Source organism: Pholis gunnellus (assembly GCF_910591455.1).
Source record: "Pholis gunnellus genome assembly, chromosome: 9".
Lineage (NCBI taxonomy): Eukaryota > Metazoa > Chordata > Actinopteri > Perciformes > Pholidae > Pholis > Pholis gunnellus.
Window position 1 is genome coordinate 1898633 of NC_136535.1, and position 15921 is coordinate 1914553.

Genomic DNA, 15921 nt, shown 5'->3' on the forward strand with positions numbered 1-15921 from the left:
TACCAAAACCCAGACGTCATCTGGGTCATACATGTCTGAGGAACAGCTCATAGGTAGCCGTTTGTAAATCCGATACATAGACTGTGTTTTAGTTCTCCATTTTGGATCACGTTTGTTTATTAGCCACATGACCAAGGCCTATGATGTTCTCTGCAGCACATATCTGAATGGATGACAGCAGACAATCATGGTAATGCCTGTCTGTGGTACAGTATGTGAGGAGAGGAGTGCAGAGTCCTGGTGGATAAGAGTGCAGTCATGATTTGACGTGAATGTAAGGAAAAGGAGCAGTTAGTGAAGCATTGTCTTAGTGGACAGAGCTCTGTAGCACCTCCCTGATGGAAGGAGCTGGTGAGCAGGATGTGAAGGGTCCGACATGATCTTCACGGTTCTGTGAGGATGTGGAGTTTAAACTGTGGGGAGTGGTTTCATATGTTCACAAAACAAGAAGCTGTTTGGTCCGGTATGTTTTAAGTACAAAGTACAGTCATTGTTGAGCTTTGGCAATGTTGTGTTCAGTGTTAGTTTAACGTTTAATGTGACGGTGTGTTTCGGTAAAGTCAGCCGTGGTAATGGGGTCTCAGCATTATTGGAGATGAGGCCTACAATGGTTGTAACATCTGCGTGTGAAATTGTTTTCAAAGACACTGGGGCTCCAGGTTCAGCAGACATTTTTGATAGAGACTGTAAATGGAGAGAGGGACATACTGGTTGTATGGAATGGAACCACTCAGCTATGCAGGCATGTCTGTACTCATCCAACTGGTTCAGGCTGAGTCACATATGTAATGAGACATTCAGTTCAATGTGATGACAGTGGTTGTATACAGGTCAATGCTGATCATTAATTCAAAATATTTCATGTTGTAATGAAATATTGTAGACTTGAAACCAGCTTTTCAAGGGCTTGAACTCTTGGACATATTTTCAGAATATAATTTAAAATAATAAATTGTGTTTTTCGCTCAATGCAGACTCAAATTAATAACCATATACATGTTGTCAAAAAGCTTTTACTGAAACTATTAACACAAACAAAAATATACAAGAAAAGAAACTTTATACATTCATATATGTGTTGCTTCATACTGCATCTCACAGAGGCAGAACTGTTTCTCCAATCACAATGGTAACTGGTATACCAACTTCATGTAATGCAGGAGAAGTACGCACTGCAGCCCATTCATGAGACACCTTCCATATCTCAGCACAACATCATGAGCATTCATACACTATCTGAAAAGGAACACATTTGGCATAAGCACTGAGTCAAGACTGATGTTCTGCACCCGCACAAGCAGGACAATACTGAACGCCCTTTCCCTTCTTCAGACCTCACAGCATTCAAGAAGCAGAACGCTCAGTCAGAGGGCCACTGTGGATTATCAGCTGCATAGATTTCTATCAGAGGACATGAACGTCTTTACCGCCACATGGCCAAGGCTGGCAGCTGATTGGTTGGTAGCTTCAGACTACTTTCAGGGTTGCTGGAATTGCTTTTTGTAATTTTTACTACAAATAATGGCGACAGGGCACAGTTATACCTCCACAGTTTAAAATCGAACCCGTTAAGAAATGTAACAACTTTAGTTATTTGTAGACATTTTCACATTTACAAGGAGAACAAAAAGACGGATACAAAAATACAAAAGAAAAACTGGATACCGATCACAAAGTGGAAAACAAAACTTCAAATTTGTTTATAGACATGATATCATTTTACATATACACACACACACACACACACACACACACACACACATACATATATATATATATATATATATATATATATATATATATATATATGGCATGGACCCGAGGCTCTGTACTGGTGTGGTAGGCACGCACCAAGACACACGTAAACTCCAGAACACTTAGATCACCACTCAGACATTTTAGGGGGGCTGTGGGTGGGCTAAACCTGCATCATGTCAGGGTTGGACCACTGTTGTTTTGCCATTTACTGAAACAGTCACAACAGCCAGTTAGTATAGTTTGTCAACACATGTTGGAGGCCGTTTTAGTAGGGTTTTAAAAAGGTGCCCTGTGGAGTCTTCTTGTAACAAAGATAGTACTTTAGAGTTTCTCACCACAACCTTTGTGTGTATCCATCTTGAATCCATGCCTCCCTCATCAATCCTTTGCAAATGCGTTGTTAGACATTTTGGAAGGAGGAACGTTTACATCCACTACCATACAATGACGACCTCAACCAGCCAATCAGAGGCGCTATGTTGAACCATTAGCAGGAATCTGTGGCCTTGCCGAGTGCTCATACATGCAAAAGGAATAAAATGGTGATCTACTCAGAAAACGTTGCTCCATAGTGCTGCTAGTGTTCAAGAACTCCACAGGGTAGCTTTAAAGCAAAGACAAAACTCTGCACCAAACTCAATTCATTTAGAGGAACGCTGTGATGAGTGGACCGCATTGATGTGAAGCCTTGCTGAACCTTTACATGCAAATCTGAGACGTCAACCAACTACAAACCTATTGGTCGTTAGTGGAGCGTTCAGAAACTGTAGATTTGTAAAGGACAACGCACAATAATGCAGCTGAATGAAGGCGTCCTCAGTGCTCTATGGTGCTTCTCTGGTAAACCGATCACATAGCTGGTGTGATGACACTGAATGTTTGAGGCCAATACAGATATTGATATTAGAGAACTCCAAATCCAATAATGATGCACCAGTTACCTTAAATTTCTTTTTATGACAACTGCAACCAAGAGCTGTAGTAGCAGGACATTTTGCAATTGAAAAATAAACTTCACTACTCTGTGGTGGACAAACTATAAAATGCTGACACCGTTTCAAAACATATCTTTGGCATCACTGTACTTCCATTACCGTCACTTACCGGCTGACATAGCTGATACCAATTCATCTGCAATGACTGAATATCTGCCTGCTGGAGTTATCAGTCGGCCTCACTGTCTTGTGAAGTAGCTAGCTAGCTTGATAGCTGTTAAGATAGCATTGGTCCTCAATCAGTAGCTCACAGATCTGAGTATTGGCCTTCCAAACCCTACATTCTGTCAACATCCCATGTGTCTCTTGCCTTTAGCTCACCCACAAACAACAAACCTGACATTAAGAGCAAGCACCGCTGCAGAGCGTCTGACAGGTGGGAAGAGAAGATGAAGGCTTACTGAACCTGGTGGAGAGCTGGATAGATGCTGGCCCCAACACACATTTACTTAAAAGTACTTACAAAAATAAATATTTACGAAACACAATATCCTGCTGTGAGTGGATGTGATGGGCGTTTGAGATGAGGCTCTGGGGTTTTCCTCTGTGTCTGATTGCTTTTGTTTGTTCAGCAGAGATCTATGAAACATTTCTTTTCTCCTAAAAATAATTCATTGGTTTTCCAGCATGATGCTGCTGCAGCAAGTGCAGTTGGGTCAGCAGGTGCTCTGTGTGTGTGTGTGTGTGTGTGTGTGTGTGTGTGTGTGTGTGTGTGTGTGTGTGTGTGTGTGTGTGTGTGTGTGTGTGTGTGTGTGTGTGTGTGTGTGTTTGTTTAGATGACTTTGTAGGTCAGGTAGTCACGGAGCGGCGTAGGAATAGCCAGGGCCTCTACCTGCTGGCTAGTCATCACCCGGCGCAGCGTCATCCTACAGCTGTGCTGCAGACTGGCAACGCTGCGAGGACACTCCCAGAAGTGCACACCACCGTCACGAGTCCTACAACAAAAACAAAGTGAGGTCAGTGGAAATTTCCACCTCAAAACTAAAACTAGCTAAGAATGCATGCAGCCTGCACATGGCACAATCGAGCTGAGCTTTAAAGAAACACTGAGAAGTGGTTGAAGTCAGTACGGTGTGACTGAGGTAATATGATCTGAGTGCTCAGGATGCTGTGTCTGTACATGTGCTGGTGTCTCACCCAGTAGCAAGGACACTTCCTTCAGCAGAGAAGGCACAGCAGAGGCCATTAGAGAGGGAGGCGACGGCCTGAGGAGCCCTTTCCTCTATGCTCCAGAAACGGACCAGTCTGAGCAGAGACGGAAAAAAACAAGCACACTGCTGTCAGAACCCAAACTCACGCAGGAGTCAGGACACTTTCAGAACAGCTTGTAAAAGCGAGAGGAACGTTGCTGTTCTGTGTAGTTCTGGAGAAGTGAGCGTACAGTGGGATTAATCAACAACCACAGAGATCCTGATGATGTCGGCCTTTATTACTGGATCACAGCATATACGAAGATTAAACAGGACGTCATTTGTAAAAGGACACAGTTGTATATTACAGGGCTCTAAAAACCTTTTTCTGTGTACATGCCGCTTTAAAACTTTCATGCATCCAATGCTTTTACCTGCACAAAGAAAATGATTTTAACTGCACCATTTGGTGTATTTGTCGCTTTCTCTGCACTTCCACCACCTCCAGATCTGAACATGAGCAATCCAACATCTGTTCATCTTGTGCTCACTGTGTGAAAGTTCCCAACCACGAATAACAGAGACCGTCTAAAAGATGACATCAGATCTGTGTGGCAAAGGTTGTATCATGATCCACGAAGAGTCACTGAAGTTTTACCAATCGAAAAGAAAAAGTGAACACATTTCATGTATCTTTCTATTGATGGGGCAAAAAGTCACTTCCGCCTCTCTGTTGTGGCAGTGGTTTCCCTGAAATACTAACCAGCATTTTGCAGAGCTTCCTGCCTCTCTTCAACATATTTTCTGCTAACAGTCTCACTTAGCCAGCCATGGGTCAGAGTGATTAATAGCTACCTTGTGACAGTCATGTGACCCAGCCAAACAGAGCAGCATACAGCAGGTCCCATTAAGACTCATGACTCCCAGCGGGAGCAAACAGTGAGTCTTTTCTGTTTACATATCAGCTGAACATGTGGGTTTGTCGAGGCTCATACTGGAATCACTTCACGTTCACAATTTGAACACAGACAGTGCCGTTTGTAATCTACTGTGAAACATTCATCCTGATATATCTAACCTCTTAGAACAGACACCAGGAAACACAACATCCCAGAAGAGAGAGAAGACGTGATAGCGTTTATGCTGATGTCAACATGTTTTCAGTTTACCCCACTCAAAGAAAGACATCACTTCAGTTCTTGACATTCAGCCACTTTCTCAGCTGAGAGGTTTCAATTTCCCGTCAAACTCACGAGTCTGAAAAACAATATACATATTTTTTCCATTTTTACAGATTGGAGCTTGAACACACCACAAGCTCCAATCTGTTACAGTCGGACTGTTCGGGAGAGACTGCTGTCAGCACAACGTTAACATTGACCGACGTTGGCTCTCCTCTTGCCGAATCCAACAGAATTGTTGTTCACAATGAAGCAGTGACAGGGACCGCCCACTAGAAAGCATTAATGGCGATCTCTCCATCGTATGTTCTTAATGGATATCGGCCCCTAATAAAGAGAACATGTATTTTGCACTTGCCCAAACACAGAGTTTACTTGGCCCAGGCAAGTGTTAGAATCAAGCCCTGTAGATTCCTTTAAGAGCAATGAAAACCCAGCACAGCACTAAACTGCTGGGTTGTGTTAAGTTGAGAAAAGATATATAACCAGTGAAGGAATAGTAGTTTGCTGTCATACCTGTCATCCGTAACGCTGGCAATGTGGCGGCCATCAGGGCAGAAGCTCACAGAGCGAACCCAGCGGTCATTTGCCCCTCCAGCAAAGATGGGTGAAGGAGGAGGGAAGAGGTGGCTGGAGAAAGATGAACGCATGAGCTTCATAACCAGAGTATCACAGCACAGTTCCTCAGGTTCAGAATGACCAGTCACCGTTTCAAATGGTGAGGCTGTTAGATAGAACTTTAACTGAAGAAATGCCGTTTCTGCACTTGTGACCACTGTTAAGTAAACTACTTCCACTGAGGAAAACCCTGAGGTATGAAAGCTCCAGACAAAGTTAGTAAGTGGACCTCAAGTGAAAACTAGTTTCCTGAAATACAATACGTTTACCGTAATTAATGGCAACTAGAACTATTTGGGAGGACAGACGGTTTATTGATCCCTAAGTCTTATGAATAATCCTCTATATTGTGTGCTATCTTCTTACCCCAGCTCCAGCAGGATGGTGGCCTTGTGGTGGTCCCACACGATGACCCGGGTGTCATAAGAGGCGGTGGCCAACAGCGCCCCATCTGGTGAGAACTCACAAGACACCACATCATTGTGGTGCCCCTCCAGCTTCCGGATCAAGGTTAACTTATCCATGTTCCATAGGAACACCTGCAACGTGAGGAGAGGACGGTTATAGCCCATGGAATGACTTGGACAGAGAATAGATGTGCTATGATACACGTATTACTATATGCACAGAAAGCATTTAGAAATTAAATTAAGCAACAGGAATTAAAACAGAATTAAATAGTTGAAATCAAGTTATGCTCCGTGTAATTGTTATGATCTGTAACCTTTAACCAGACCGATCAAACAAAGGCTACACAAGCAGCAAGGCTGTGTCAGAATGCAACACTACATCTACATTAGCATCTTAATGGAATAGGATTAAACTACAACATCAAATGTATACATCTTTTTTTTTTTTAATATATATATATATATATATATATATATATATATATATATTACTTAATATTAGAAATAAATACTTCAACAGTTCTACACAAAAAAAGAGAAAATAGAACAAGTAGTAACTTAAGGTAACATAAAGTTACTCCACTGGTTTCCCCTTTCAGAGTTTTAGTTCTCTGTTTACAATAGGCTCGCACCTCCGGCAGAAGCCTACGAAGAGAGACAGATACTGCAAGAGAAAAGAATATTTTATGGCCAAAGGGTTGATACCTCTGGCAAAATACACATATGCTCTTGCGCGCACACACACACACACACACACACACACACACACACACACACACACACACACACACGTAGAAAAGTAATCTATGGAAGATTTTTGCCTAACCCTAACAATCAGCCATGGTCCGAATTTTAAGTATTATTATCTTTTCTCCAGTTTTACAACTTGTCACTCTTTGATAATTAAAAATTGAAAATGCTCTAAAGTGATGCAAACGCTGCTTGTGAACAAATGCAGTTCATGATTTACTAAATAAACAAACAGTGACATGCTTGAGCTGTTTCCTCCTCTCTGTACTGACTAGTTTCCATGTTATAGATTTAACATTTGAGTGAAAAATATAAGCATCTTTTCTAAGCTGTGTTTTCCATCACAAGTGTGCTGATGGAGAAATGTGATGAAACATTAGAATTTATTGCTGTTCCACTGTTGCTGCCAACAGCAGACACACATAAGTGCTTTTTAGAAAAGCAGAAAAATCCACAGAACTGCAGATGAAACATAACTGTTCAATGTGTCGACTGTTTTAAGGAAACAGCGGACATTTTTAGATTACAAGAGCTCTGCAAAGCACAGCAAATAGTAAACCTAAACTACAAAAGCAGTGGGGTTAAACTGTTGTGGCTGGGTGAATTGTTTTCTACAACTTGCCATTAACACCATTACAATGCTACACTGTAAACATTCATACTCAGTAACAGAAATCCTAGTAAGAGAAGCTAGCTTGTGAAGGCAGTGGATGGCTACTTAAAGAGAGAGAGAGAGGGGGGGGGGGGGGGGGGGGGGGGGGGGTGTAGATGGAATATTTAATAACCACTTTAAAAAGGTGCAATGTGTAACAACTGGCCACATGTTCCAAAGAAATGTGGGTATACGGGTCCAGACAATCTCAATTGAATGAAATAAACTACTAACCAACTGCTGGTCAATACAACACTGTTAGAATCTTCCCGTGTTTAGAGTTCATGCGTTTACCGTTCATGTTGTGTTCACTGCACCACCAACTGGGCCGTACTGGAACATTTCTTTGAGATGGTTTCGGATCAGCAAACTCTAAGTTACTGCCATTACACAGGTAGTGATCTTACACATTGCACCTTTCATGACAGTTTGAAACTGAAATAAATAGAGGAACTGCAACAGCAGAGGTAGACAGACACGAAGCAGCACCTACGTACAGACTGGTGCCAGGCTGCCCCTGGCCAGGCCTTTGGGCATTGTGCACTTTGCGTCCCCGATTTACACCGGCTGCTCAAAATGTCAGCGCGGCGCTCCCTTCAAAACCAATCACACACTGAGCTCTGCCACCACCTGTGACAGGGAGAGCAAGACACACACTGTAGGGACACACACAGCCTAACAGAGCTACCACCATGTCTACATCACAACCATGTTCAGATGGATCTACAGCTGCTACATTGTAGATAAGGTGAACAAATGGTGGCCAGTCAATGGAATCAATATCCACAAACATGTCTGCCATAAGGGCTGCAGATGGGTCAATTCAACATGCAATAGAAGAAGGACATGTTTTTCTTATCTGACTTTGATAATATGCAAGGTTTCCATGAGGCCACAATTGGTTTCAAAACTGCATCAGAGTGTTACTTGAAATGAGATTGCCCTGCTGTAATGCAGTAATTTAGTTTCCCTTCATCATACATACATAACCAAATGAAATGATGAAACTAGTTTACAACAATAGTGAAAACTGTTGTCTGCTCTGCATGCAAACTTCAGAACACCAAAAGCCTGTTTTTTTCCCACTGCAAACAAAAGCAAACAGAATCTAGATGCAGGTGGAACAACGCATCATGACATCGAGCAGTTTGATCTACGGTGGGAGTGGAAGGGCAGATGGGAAGTGTTTCCATTTGTAAGATGATTGAGTATAACTGTCACAAGCAATTGAGCAAAGATGATCTAACAATCCCATCACAGTAAGTAAACTTGTGTACGTACTGCTTTGCCAGCGCCGACTGAGCACAGGGTGGAGGAGTCGGGGGAGAAGGCGCTGCAGTAAACCCAGTTCTGATGGCCCCGCAGGACCTTCACCATGTTACCTACAAGACAACACAACTTCATCTCAGCATATCCTTTACCTTCAACGCGTCACATAATGAGTCATGTTAACATTTTCTTAAGACAGTATAGAGTAGAGGCGGGAAACAGGGAGAGAGAAGGGATGTAGGGTACGCCACAAAGGTCCCAGGCCGGAATCGAATCAGTGCGTCAGTGGTATGTACTTAAAACATTTAGTTATTAAAAGACCCTTCTTGTGGTCTGTACTACAAAGGATAAGGCCGGGCTAATTGTGTGTATTTTTCTTTTTGCCAACTTTTTCCAGAAAAAGACCCAAACCACCACCTATAGCTTCATGTTTTAAGAGGCCACAGAATAAAGCCGCGGGTCATTTTTAGAAAACGTTACTAAACAGGAGGAAATGGAGCATTTGTTGGAGACGTTTTTTGCAGCAGTGGATTAATACCCATTTCCCATAACTTAGTAAGATGTAACAAATTGTTGGTTTTGGTCTTTTGATGGGATTTGTGGACAATAAGGAAAATACAGCATATCACCAGACTTTGAGTTGAGATAACATCCATTAACAGTAAACCAAGTCAGTCAGATGTGAACTGACCCATGAACAGTTTGATTGCAGGTCCCACCCCTAATGTTATGGATAGGGCCATCATCCTATGACATGTTCTGTGAAGGCTTGCATGTTGTGGTTCATGCAGATCAAGGACTCTCATAATGTCTGTGGGCCACTGTATCTTCCTCTGCATATACTAAAATAAAGTACCATTACACTTGGCTTGAGCTGGGCTATTCTTCACATTTACAGGCTAAGGCTGTTGGAAAAGACAGTACAATGAGAACAGCTCATTTACATACCATCATCTTTGAGGTCCCACACACGGAGGGTCTTATCTCTGGATGCAGAGACCAGCATCAGACTGCCATCAGGAGCAAAGTTCAAGTCTCGCACTATGTCAGTGTGGTCCATCAGATTCAGCAACAGCTTTCCTGCAGCAAGCCATCAAATCATATAGGCAATCAATAAATAATTTATACTTGTTGAGCTCTTTGAAAGCGGAATGGACGAGGACCGGCTGGTTGTGATGCTGAAATGAGGAGGTATTTTATAGACAACTACAAAAAGCTAAAAAAAAGGTGCCAGCTGGCTGGAGGGAGATCACCTGACCGTTTCCTACTTGCTGTTGACTATATTGTTTGTCATTTCCAGTAAATTTCACAGTATAAAACGGTTTCTGTTTTCTGTTTAAAAAGTACAAACGTAAGCTCAAATCTGAAATAGAAAGTCTTTGTGTAGACATGCTGTAACAAACCAATGGGAAGATCGAGTTGGTTTACTATTTAAATGCTAATGTGCTAGTGTCCTAACCTGTGTAAACATCCCAGATCTTGATGCGACCATTGTTGAGGCCCGTTGCCAGCAGCAGCTGGTCCTGGCCGAACTGGAAGCGGTGCCACTCAATGTTAACACAGCGGCTCTGCTTCTCTGGCACCGAGGAGCCGAAGGCCAGGCCCCAGACGGTGTCACCGCAGTCGATGGTGTGTTCGCGGGTTTCGTTGGCTTGCGGCATCACCTGGCCTTCGCTGCTGTTCTGACGGGACAAATGGCGAGGGCTCAAGGCATTGGTGGCCTCTCCACCATGGCCTATTGCACTACAGCAGCAGAAAACAGAGAAGATACAAGAAGAGGTCAACCAGAGGCAGCCCGGGTGAGCAGCTGAGACACGCTCGCACAGTAAGATGACGTTGTTCATCTCTACGACATGTTGGGGGGGGGGTGTTAGTCCTAAACCACCTCACTGTGGCCGTTTCAGTTTGTACTGATCCACTTACCAAATACGCCCATATTTGGTTGATTAGACCTGCTTCTATTGAAGAATATCATTGATAATGTATCTCAGCTAACTCTGTGATCAACACATTGCATTTCCTATAATTTGTCACAATAATGGAAACCCTACTGGTTTGGAAACAGAAAGCAGGACTAAGTGTGTCAGCTGTGAGGCGTGGCAGAGGAAATAAAACTTTCCACAAACCCTCCCAACCAGACACGTCTGACTCATTTCCTGACTGTCCTCTCCGTCATGTTAGGCTGTTGAATAATACTTTTGAAAAGAAAGCCGATCAGCCACAGCCTGCTGTTTGGGACAAGAAGCACTTGTTCTACAAAAAATTTCAAACAAAGTGTGGCTCAGTGTCACAAGGCTCTAACGAGTGGAAGAAGCGCCTGTTCAGCAGAAAGGGAGCTGATAATAGAAGCCACCTGTCCTTGGCAGTGAGGAGCAGCTCTTTGTGTACATTCTGCTTCATGTGTGGAGGACGGGCAGGGAACCTGAGGGCTAGTACACCGATAGCTTGTTCCATTAGCACATGGAGTCAGACCAACACTATCTATGTACATCTATGAGACTAAATGAGCACAAATGTGACTTGATTTCATGCAGTGCAAGTAAAGATGTGACTATTATCTGCCTTCAGTGGCTTCTTTTATTGTATTAACTATCAATAGAACAGCACAGTGAACACAAACAATTCTCCAGCTGATCATGTTTTCTGCTTCTCCAAAACATTCCACCTGTAATGTAAAATGTGCACACCTGAAAGTGTGTAGCTTTCAATGTGTAAAAACCAGTATGCCCACTGCCTGCATAGAAAAACTAATATAACTAATATATAGAGTTCCAGTGATTTACCCGACTGCAGGATAAGAGCAGTTTGAGAACAGTCAGAGCGGGATGACCGGGGTCCTCTGTCTTTTGCAGAGAGTGCTGTAAATGACCTGGAGGTGTGTTTTAGCTGCTGTCTTTACAGTACTCTTTGCAATCAAGCTGCTGAACCACACTGTGATGCAGCCTGTCGGCACACTCTCACTGGTACATCAGTCCACAAAACAAACATATCATCAGCTGACCTGTTAAGTTTAATTCCCTTTGTCTTGTTGACTTAAGAGATTGTAGTTGGGCTTCGTTTCCTAAACAGCTGGACACGAGGTCCATTTACCATAAAATGGAGTACTCCAAATGTGGATGTTTTGTTATTCATGGTTGCTACATTAAAGTACTGGTAGGGCATTTCAAATGATACTTACAAGTTCTTCAGACATTTTGTCCAGGGAATGAGCCTGACAATGCGATGCCCCTGAGACCAAGCGAAGTAGGAACCATTGGGTGCAAACGCTACCGTCCAAGCCTCGCGCCCAGACTTCTGGTCGAAGGGAGCAACAGGCACCAGGAGTTCACCGATGAACTTTGCCTTACCTGAAAAAAACAACAGCAACACTGTCACTTTAGCCACACCAATCGATATGATGGCATATTTACATGTCACCACCCATCTGCCTGTTCAGGCCAATCATCCCAAAGTAACCCAGTGTTTCCCCTACCATTGTATTGGGGGTAGCAGCCGGGGTCCTAGTATAGAAAGCAGAAAGCCCCCCCACAAGCAGCTAAAGTTCAGTCACCACCGGAGGACAGGTTTTGACCCAGCTTGGCTGTCAGAGGGGAAATACTCCCCCCGACTGTACTAGACTGATCTTGGTAAGTCAGTAAGTAAATGAATACATTACATACATAAATATCAAGAGGCTCTGGAAATGTTCTTCCAGAGGCCCAGAAAGTCACTGCAGTGACAACATTGTGGATAATTGTCATAAAAAGAAATGTTCCGATGTTTAGTTCAATGTACAGTTCAAATAATTGTTCAGTTGTTATATTGACTGCTGTCTTTAAAAGAAACACATGAACACCATGATTGTGTCCGCACCCCCCCAAGCTGTAAACTAGGGCTGCAACTAACGATTATTTTAATAATCGATTAATCTGTCGATTATTTGTTCGATTAATCGATGAATCGGATAAAAAAAAAAAACATTAATTTCCAACCCTGAACTGACAGTGCACATTCACAGAGCAACACATCTTCACAAAGTGCACAAACAGGTTGCTTGAACATCCCTGAGCTGTTAAAGTAATTATTTAAAAAAATAAATGGACTAATATCTGGAATGGGGTTCAGCGGGTTTACCCACGCCTCTCAGTGAAGGGTAGACACGCGCTGATCCACTCAGTGAACAGCTTTCAGGCGGCTTATCTCTCCGGCGCGTCCAGCGCGATGCACGCGAATGAACACAAATACTCCCCCCGCGTTCATCGCGTTTGGTGGTCACACCAAGGTGTGTGAACACCAAACGCGGTGAAGAGGTCCCCGGCGATCGTGACCAAACGCGAGGTCCCCGGCGGCGGCGGCGGCGGCGCGAATGACGCGAAAATAATACAAATCGCGTAAATCAACTTCCGGTGTTTGCTGTTCCATTATTCCAGCTGCTGTGAACATCTCCGCCACTTATTGAGTGGCGTAATAATCGCCGACACAACGAATCGATAATGAAATTCGTTGCTAACTCTTTTAATAATCGATTTTTATCGATTCGTTGTTGCAGCCCTACAGTAAACCTAGGAGAAACACTGATAACCTCTTCACTCACAGAGAGGGCTCGTCACTGATGCAGGGATCCCATTGGCTTACTGGGCTAACCCAACCAGTGGTTGAAAAACAGCAGGAGGGCAACTTTATGAGATAAATAGGTTCACTCCTCTGTGATTGAACGAATTAAAGCAAGAACTGAAATGCATGTAGGTTTTATGAACAAACCGCATATACTGTCTTGACCTTTACGTGCCTATATGTATTAGTAGAGGACAGTCAGATCTCAAATGTAACCGTTGAACAACATTTCCCCTGTGAATTGTATAGATTTATAGATCGCAACACAACTAACAGATTGAGAGACACTTTCATAACTGTTTTGAACACACAAGCAGCACAGACATCAGAGATTAGTTTTAACATCTAACACCGGAATATGGGCCTGTAGATATCAGAGATACGTAACTATTCATGACCAAATGTAAATAAAGTAGAAGCAATTCTTAAAAAAAAAAAAAAAAAAAAAATGCAGTTAGGCGTTAGGAGACAGAGTTATAGATTCTGACAATAAGGAAAAACAGTACAATAAGCTCAAATGTTGAACTGAAACCATCGAAACATGCAGTTTCTTTAGGGTAAAGATTACAGAGACACAAGCTATAGAATTCATATACATCCAAATCGTACACAGTAACTTAGAGCGTGCACGTCTCCTTCGTCTGTGTGTGAAGCAAGATTATGAATCACTCCCAAGCGCGTGGGGGAGGGTAGGGTCTGAGCCGAGGCTCAACGAACAGTTAACGTACCGAAAAACGATTGAAGGGCAAAAATACAACAGGCTGCTGTGACGTTGTATTGTTTAACACACCAAACAATGCACTACTTGTTAACTAAGACACAAGGTTAGAAGTTAAAGACATTAAGTGAGCTAGCGATACTGTGACGCTAGCTGTATTGCTAAGCACCGAGACTCTGTTTAGCTAACGTTACACACCACACACGGCACGTTAGATACTGAGCTGTTACCATAAGGAAACAAACTGCCACCCACAATAATGCATTGTAGTGAAAGACCATTTAAACTAGCTGGTACGTTATACTAACAATGTGTAGTTTGATGCGATATTATTTTTTAGGTTACAACGGACTGTTGATAAATTATAAATCGAACTTTGGGATTTGTACTTACCTATATCATTTTCGTTTATAGTGTCTGGGAAGCTTGCCATCTAAATAAGAGCACAGACCTAAGAGAAAGCTAAGCACGAACTGTAAAGAGAAGATATCTAGAGGAAATCAGCAACGACGCGGCGGCTGTTGCCCTTCCGAATCCCTCCGCCGAGCGTAACAGTCCGGGTGCAAAAACACAGTCCTCGTTTGCCCGGTGTGAACGTCCTGTTTTTCTTTAGTTCCTCGACAATAGGCTTTATTTTGGTGTTAAATCTGTAATAATGCTCTTCAGATTGACTTAAACAGCCTGATTAACACGTTATTACAGGTTTTGCTTCAATAGATTTCAGTACGATCCCTGGTAGTACAATGGCTTCTGACTAATAGGACCAAGCTGTTTTTATCTAGAGGAGTGACCAATAACACCGGGGGAGGGGTTCACTACACGTCAGCAAAGGATTGGCCCATTACATCTTGCTCTCTCTCTCTCTCTCTCTCTCTATCTCTCTCTTTTTTTTTAATAGATCAGAGGTGCATGCCGCCACCTACTGCACAGGAGTGTGTAACGTCACATCAGTTCACTCTCCTCGTTTATCAGCAGCCCTGTGTTGTTTAAAAAGGAAATAAGTGCTATCTTGATGACTTGCCTGCCCAGCCTCTCTGACCCTGGGTACATCCCAAGTCTCTTTGCATACCCGTTTCCCTCACTTGTGTCCTTTCCTTGCGTCTTAGGGATGCATGGAGAGACGCAAGGAAACCATGCGAGGAGAGAGGAAACGAGGAAATATGGTTTAACAGACATGAGACGACCTTTTATCTGAAGCGTCTCATGAAGCGATGTCTGTTTGTGCTGACTGAGGGCTGTCACTTACTTTTGCAGACAGTAAATTCCTTTAAGTTAACTTAATAATCACATAAATTATACATATTCACTAATTAAAGACTGTCCTTGCAATGATAAAACTAAATGTTTAATTTTGGCAATGTTTTTAAAATCCTAAATTCTTGGAATTGTCTTTTTTCATGAATTAAATCTTATTCACATTGAACATTACATATATTAAATAGAAGATGACATTTAAAAATAACATTGAAATAGCTCATTATTATTACCAATATCAAATAAATACCAGTCACACAGAATTACGTCATTGGTGTTACTGCTACACAAAACACTTTTATTTTGAAATACTACACTGACCGTTTGAGGTTCCTCCTGGATTAAGAGGTCCTTGGAGGAAGGGCAAAGGCATTTGGTAAGTCAGATGTCTTACTTCAAGCAGGTTTGAGCGAAGCTTTTAAGTCTGTCATTTGTGTTAGTCATGTATTGGCTGCAGTGGTAAGAAACTGAACATTATAACTGGTTATATTGAACAGTTTAATGATTTTGATTTGCCTGAAAACATGTGGTCTGATACATGGCAGCCATTTTGTTGTAGGCGTTTCTCTATCTTGTCATTGGAGTTATAGTCA

The 15921-nt window shown here is 42.6% G+C and overlaps 1 protein-coding gene across 1 annotated transcript; it reads right to left on the reverse strand.

Moving 5' to 3' along the window:
• Positions 1-997: 997 nt before the first annotated feature.
• wsb1 (WD repeat and SOCS box containing 1) lies at positions 998-14817 on the reverse strand. The gene is made up of 9 exons (XM_079166176.1): positions 14468-14817; positions 11942-12110; positions 10223-10506; positions 9712-9843; positions 8776-8876; positions 6049-6221; positions 5581-5694; positions 3891-3998; positions 998-3688 (listed from the first exon to the last, which is right to left on the reverse strand). Exons 1-9 carry the CDS (start codon positions 14505-14507, stop codon positions 3526-3528), a joined length of 1284 nt encoding a protein of 427 aa, XP_079022302.1. The 5' UTR covers positions 14508-14817; the 3' UTR covers positions 998-3525.
• Positions 14818-15921: the final 1104 nt, after the last annotated feature.

What these genes read in the sequence shown, in the direction of transcription:
- wsb1 (XM_079166176.1), bottom strand. Translation starts at nt 14,507, where the DNA reads ATGGCAAGCTTCCCAGACACTATAAACGAAAATGATATAG. An exon ending in TATAAACGAAAATGATATAG is followed by an intron (nt 12,111 to 14,467) that starts GTAAGTACAAAT and finishes TGTTTTTTTCAG; the next exon opens with GTAAGGCAAAGTTCATCGGT. An exon ending in GTGGGACCTCAAAGATGATG is followed by an intron (nt 8,877 to 9,711) that starts GTATGTAAATGA and finishes GTTGTCTTGTAG; the next exon opens with GTAACATGGTGAAGGTCCTG.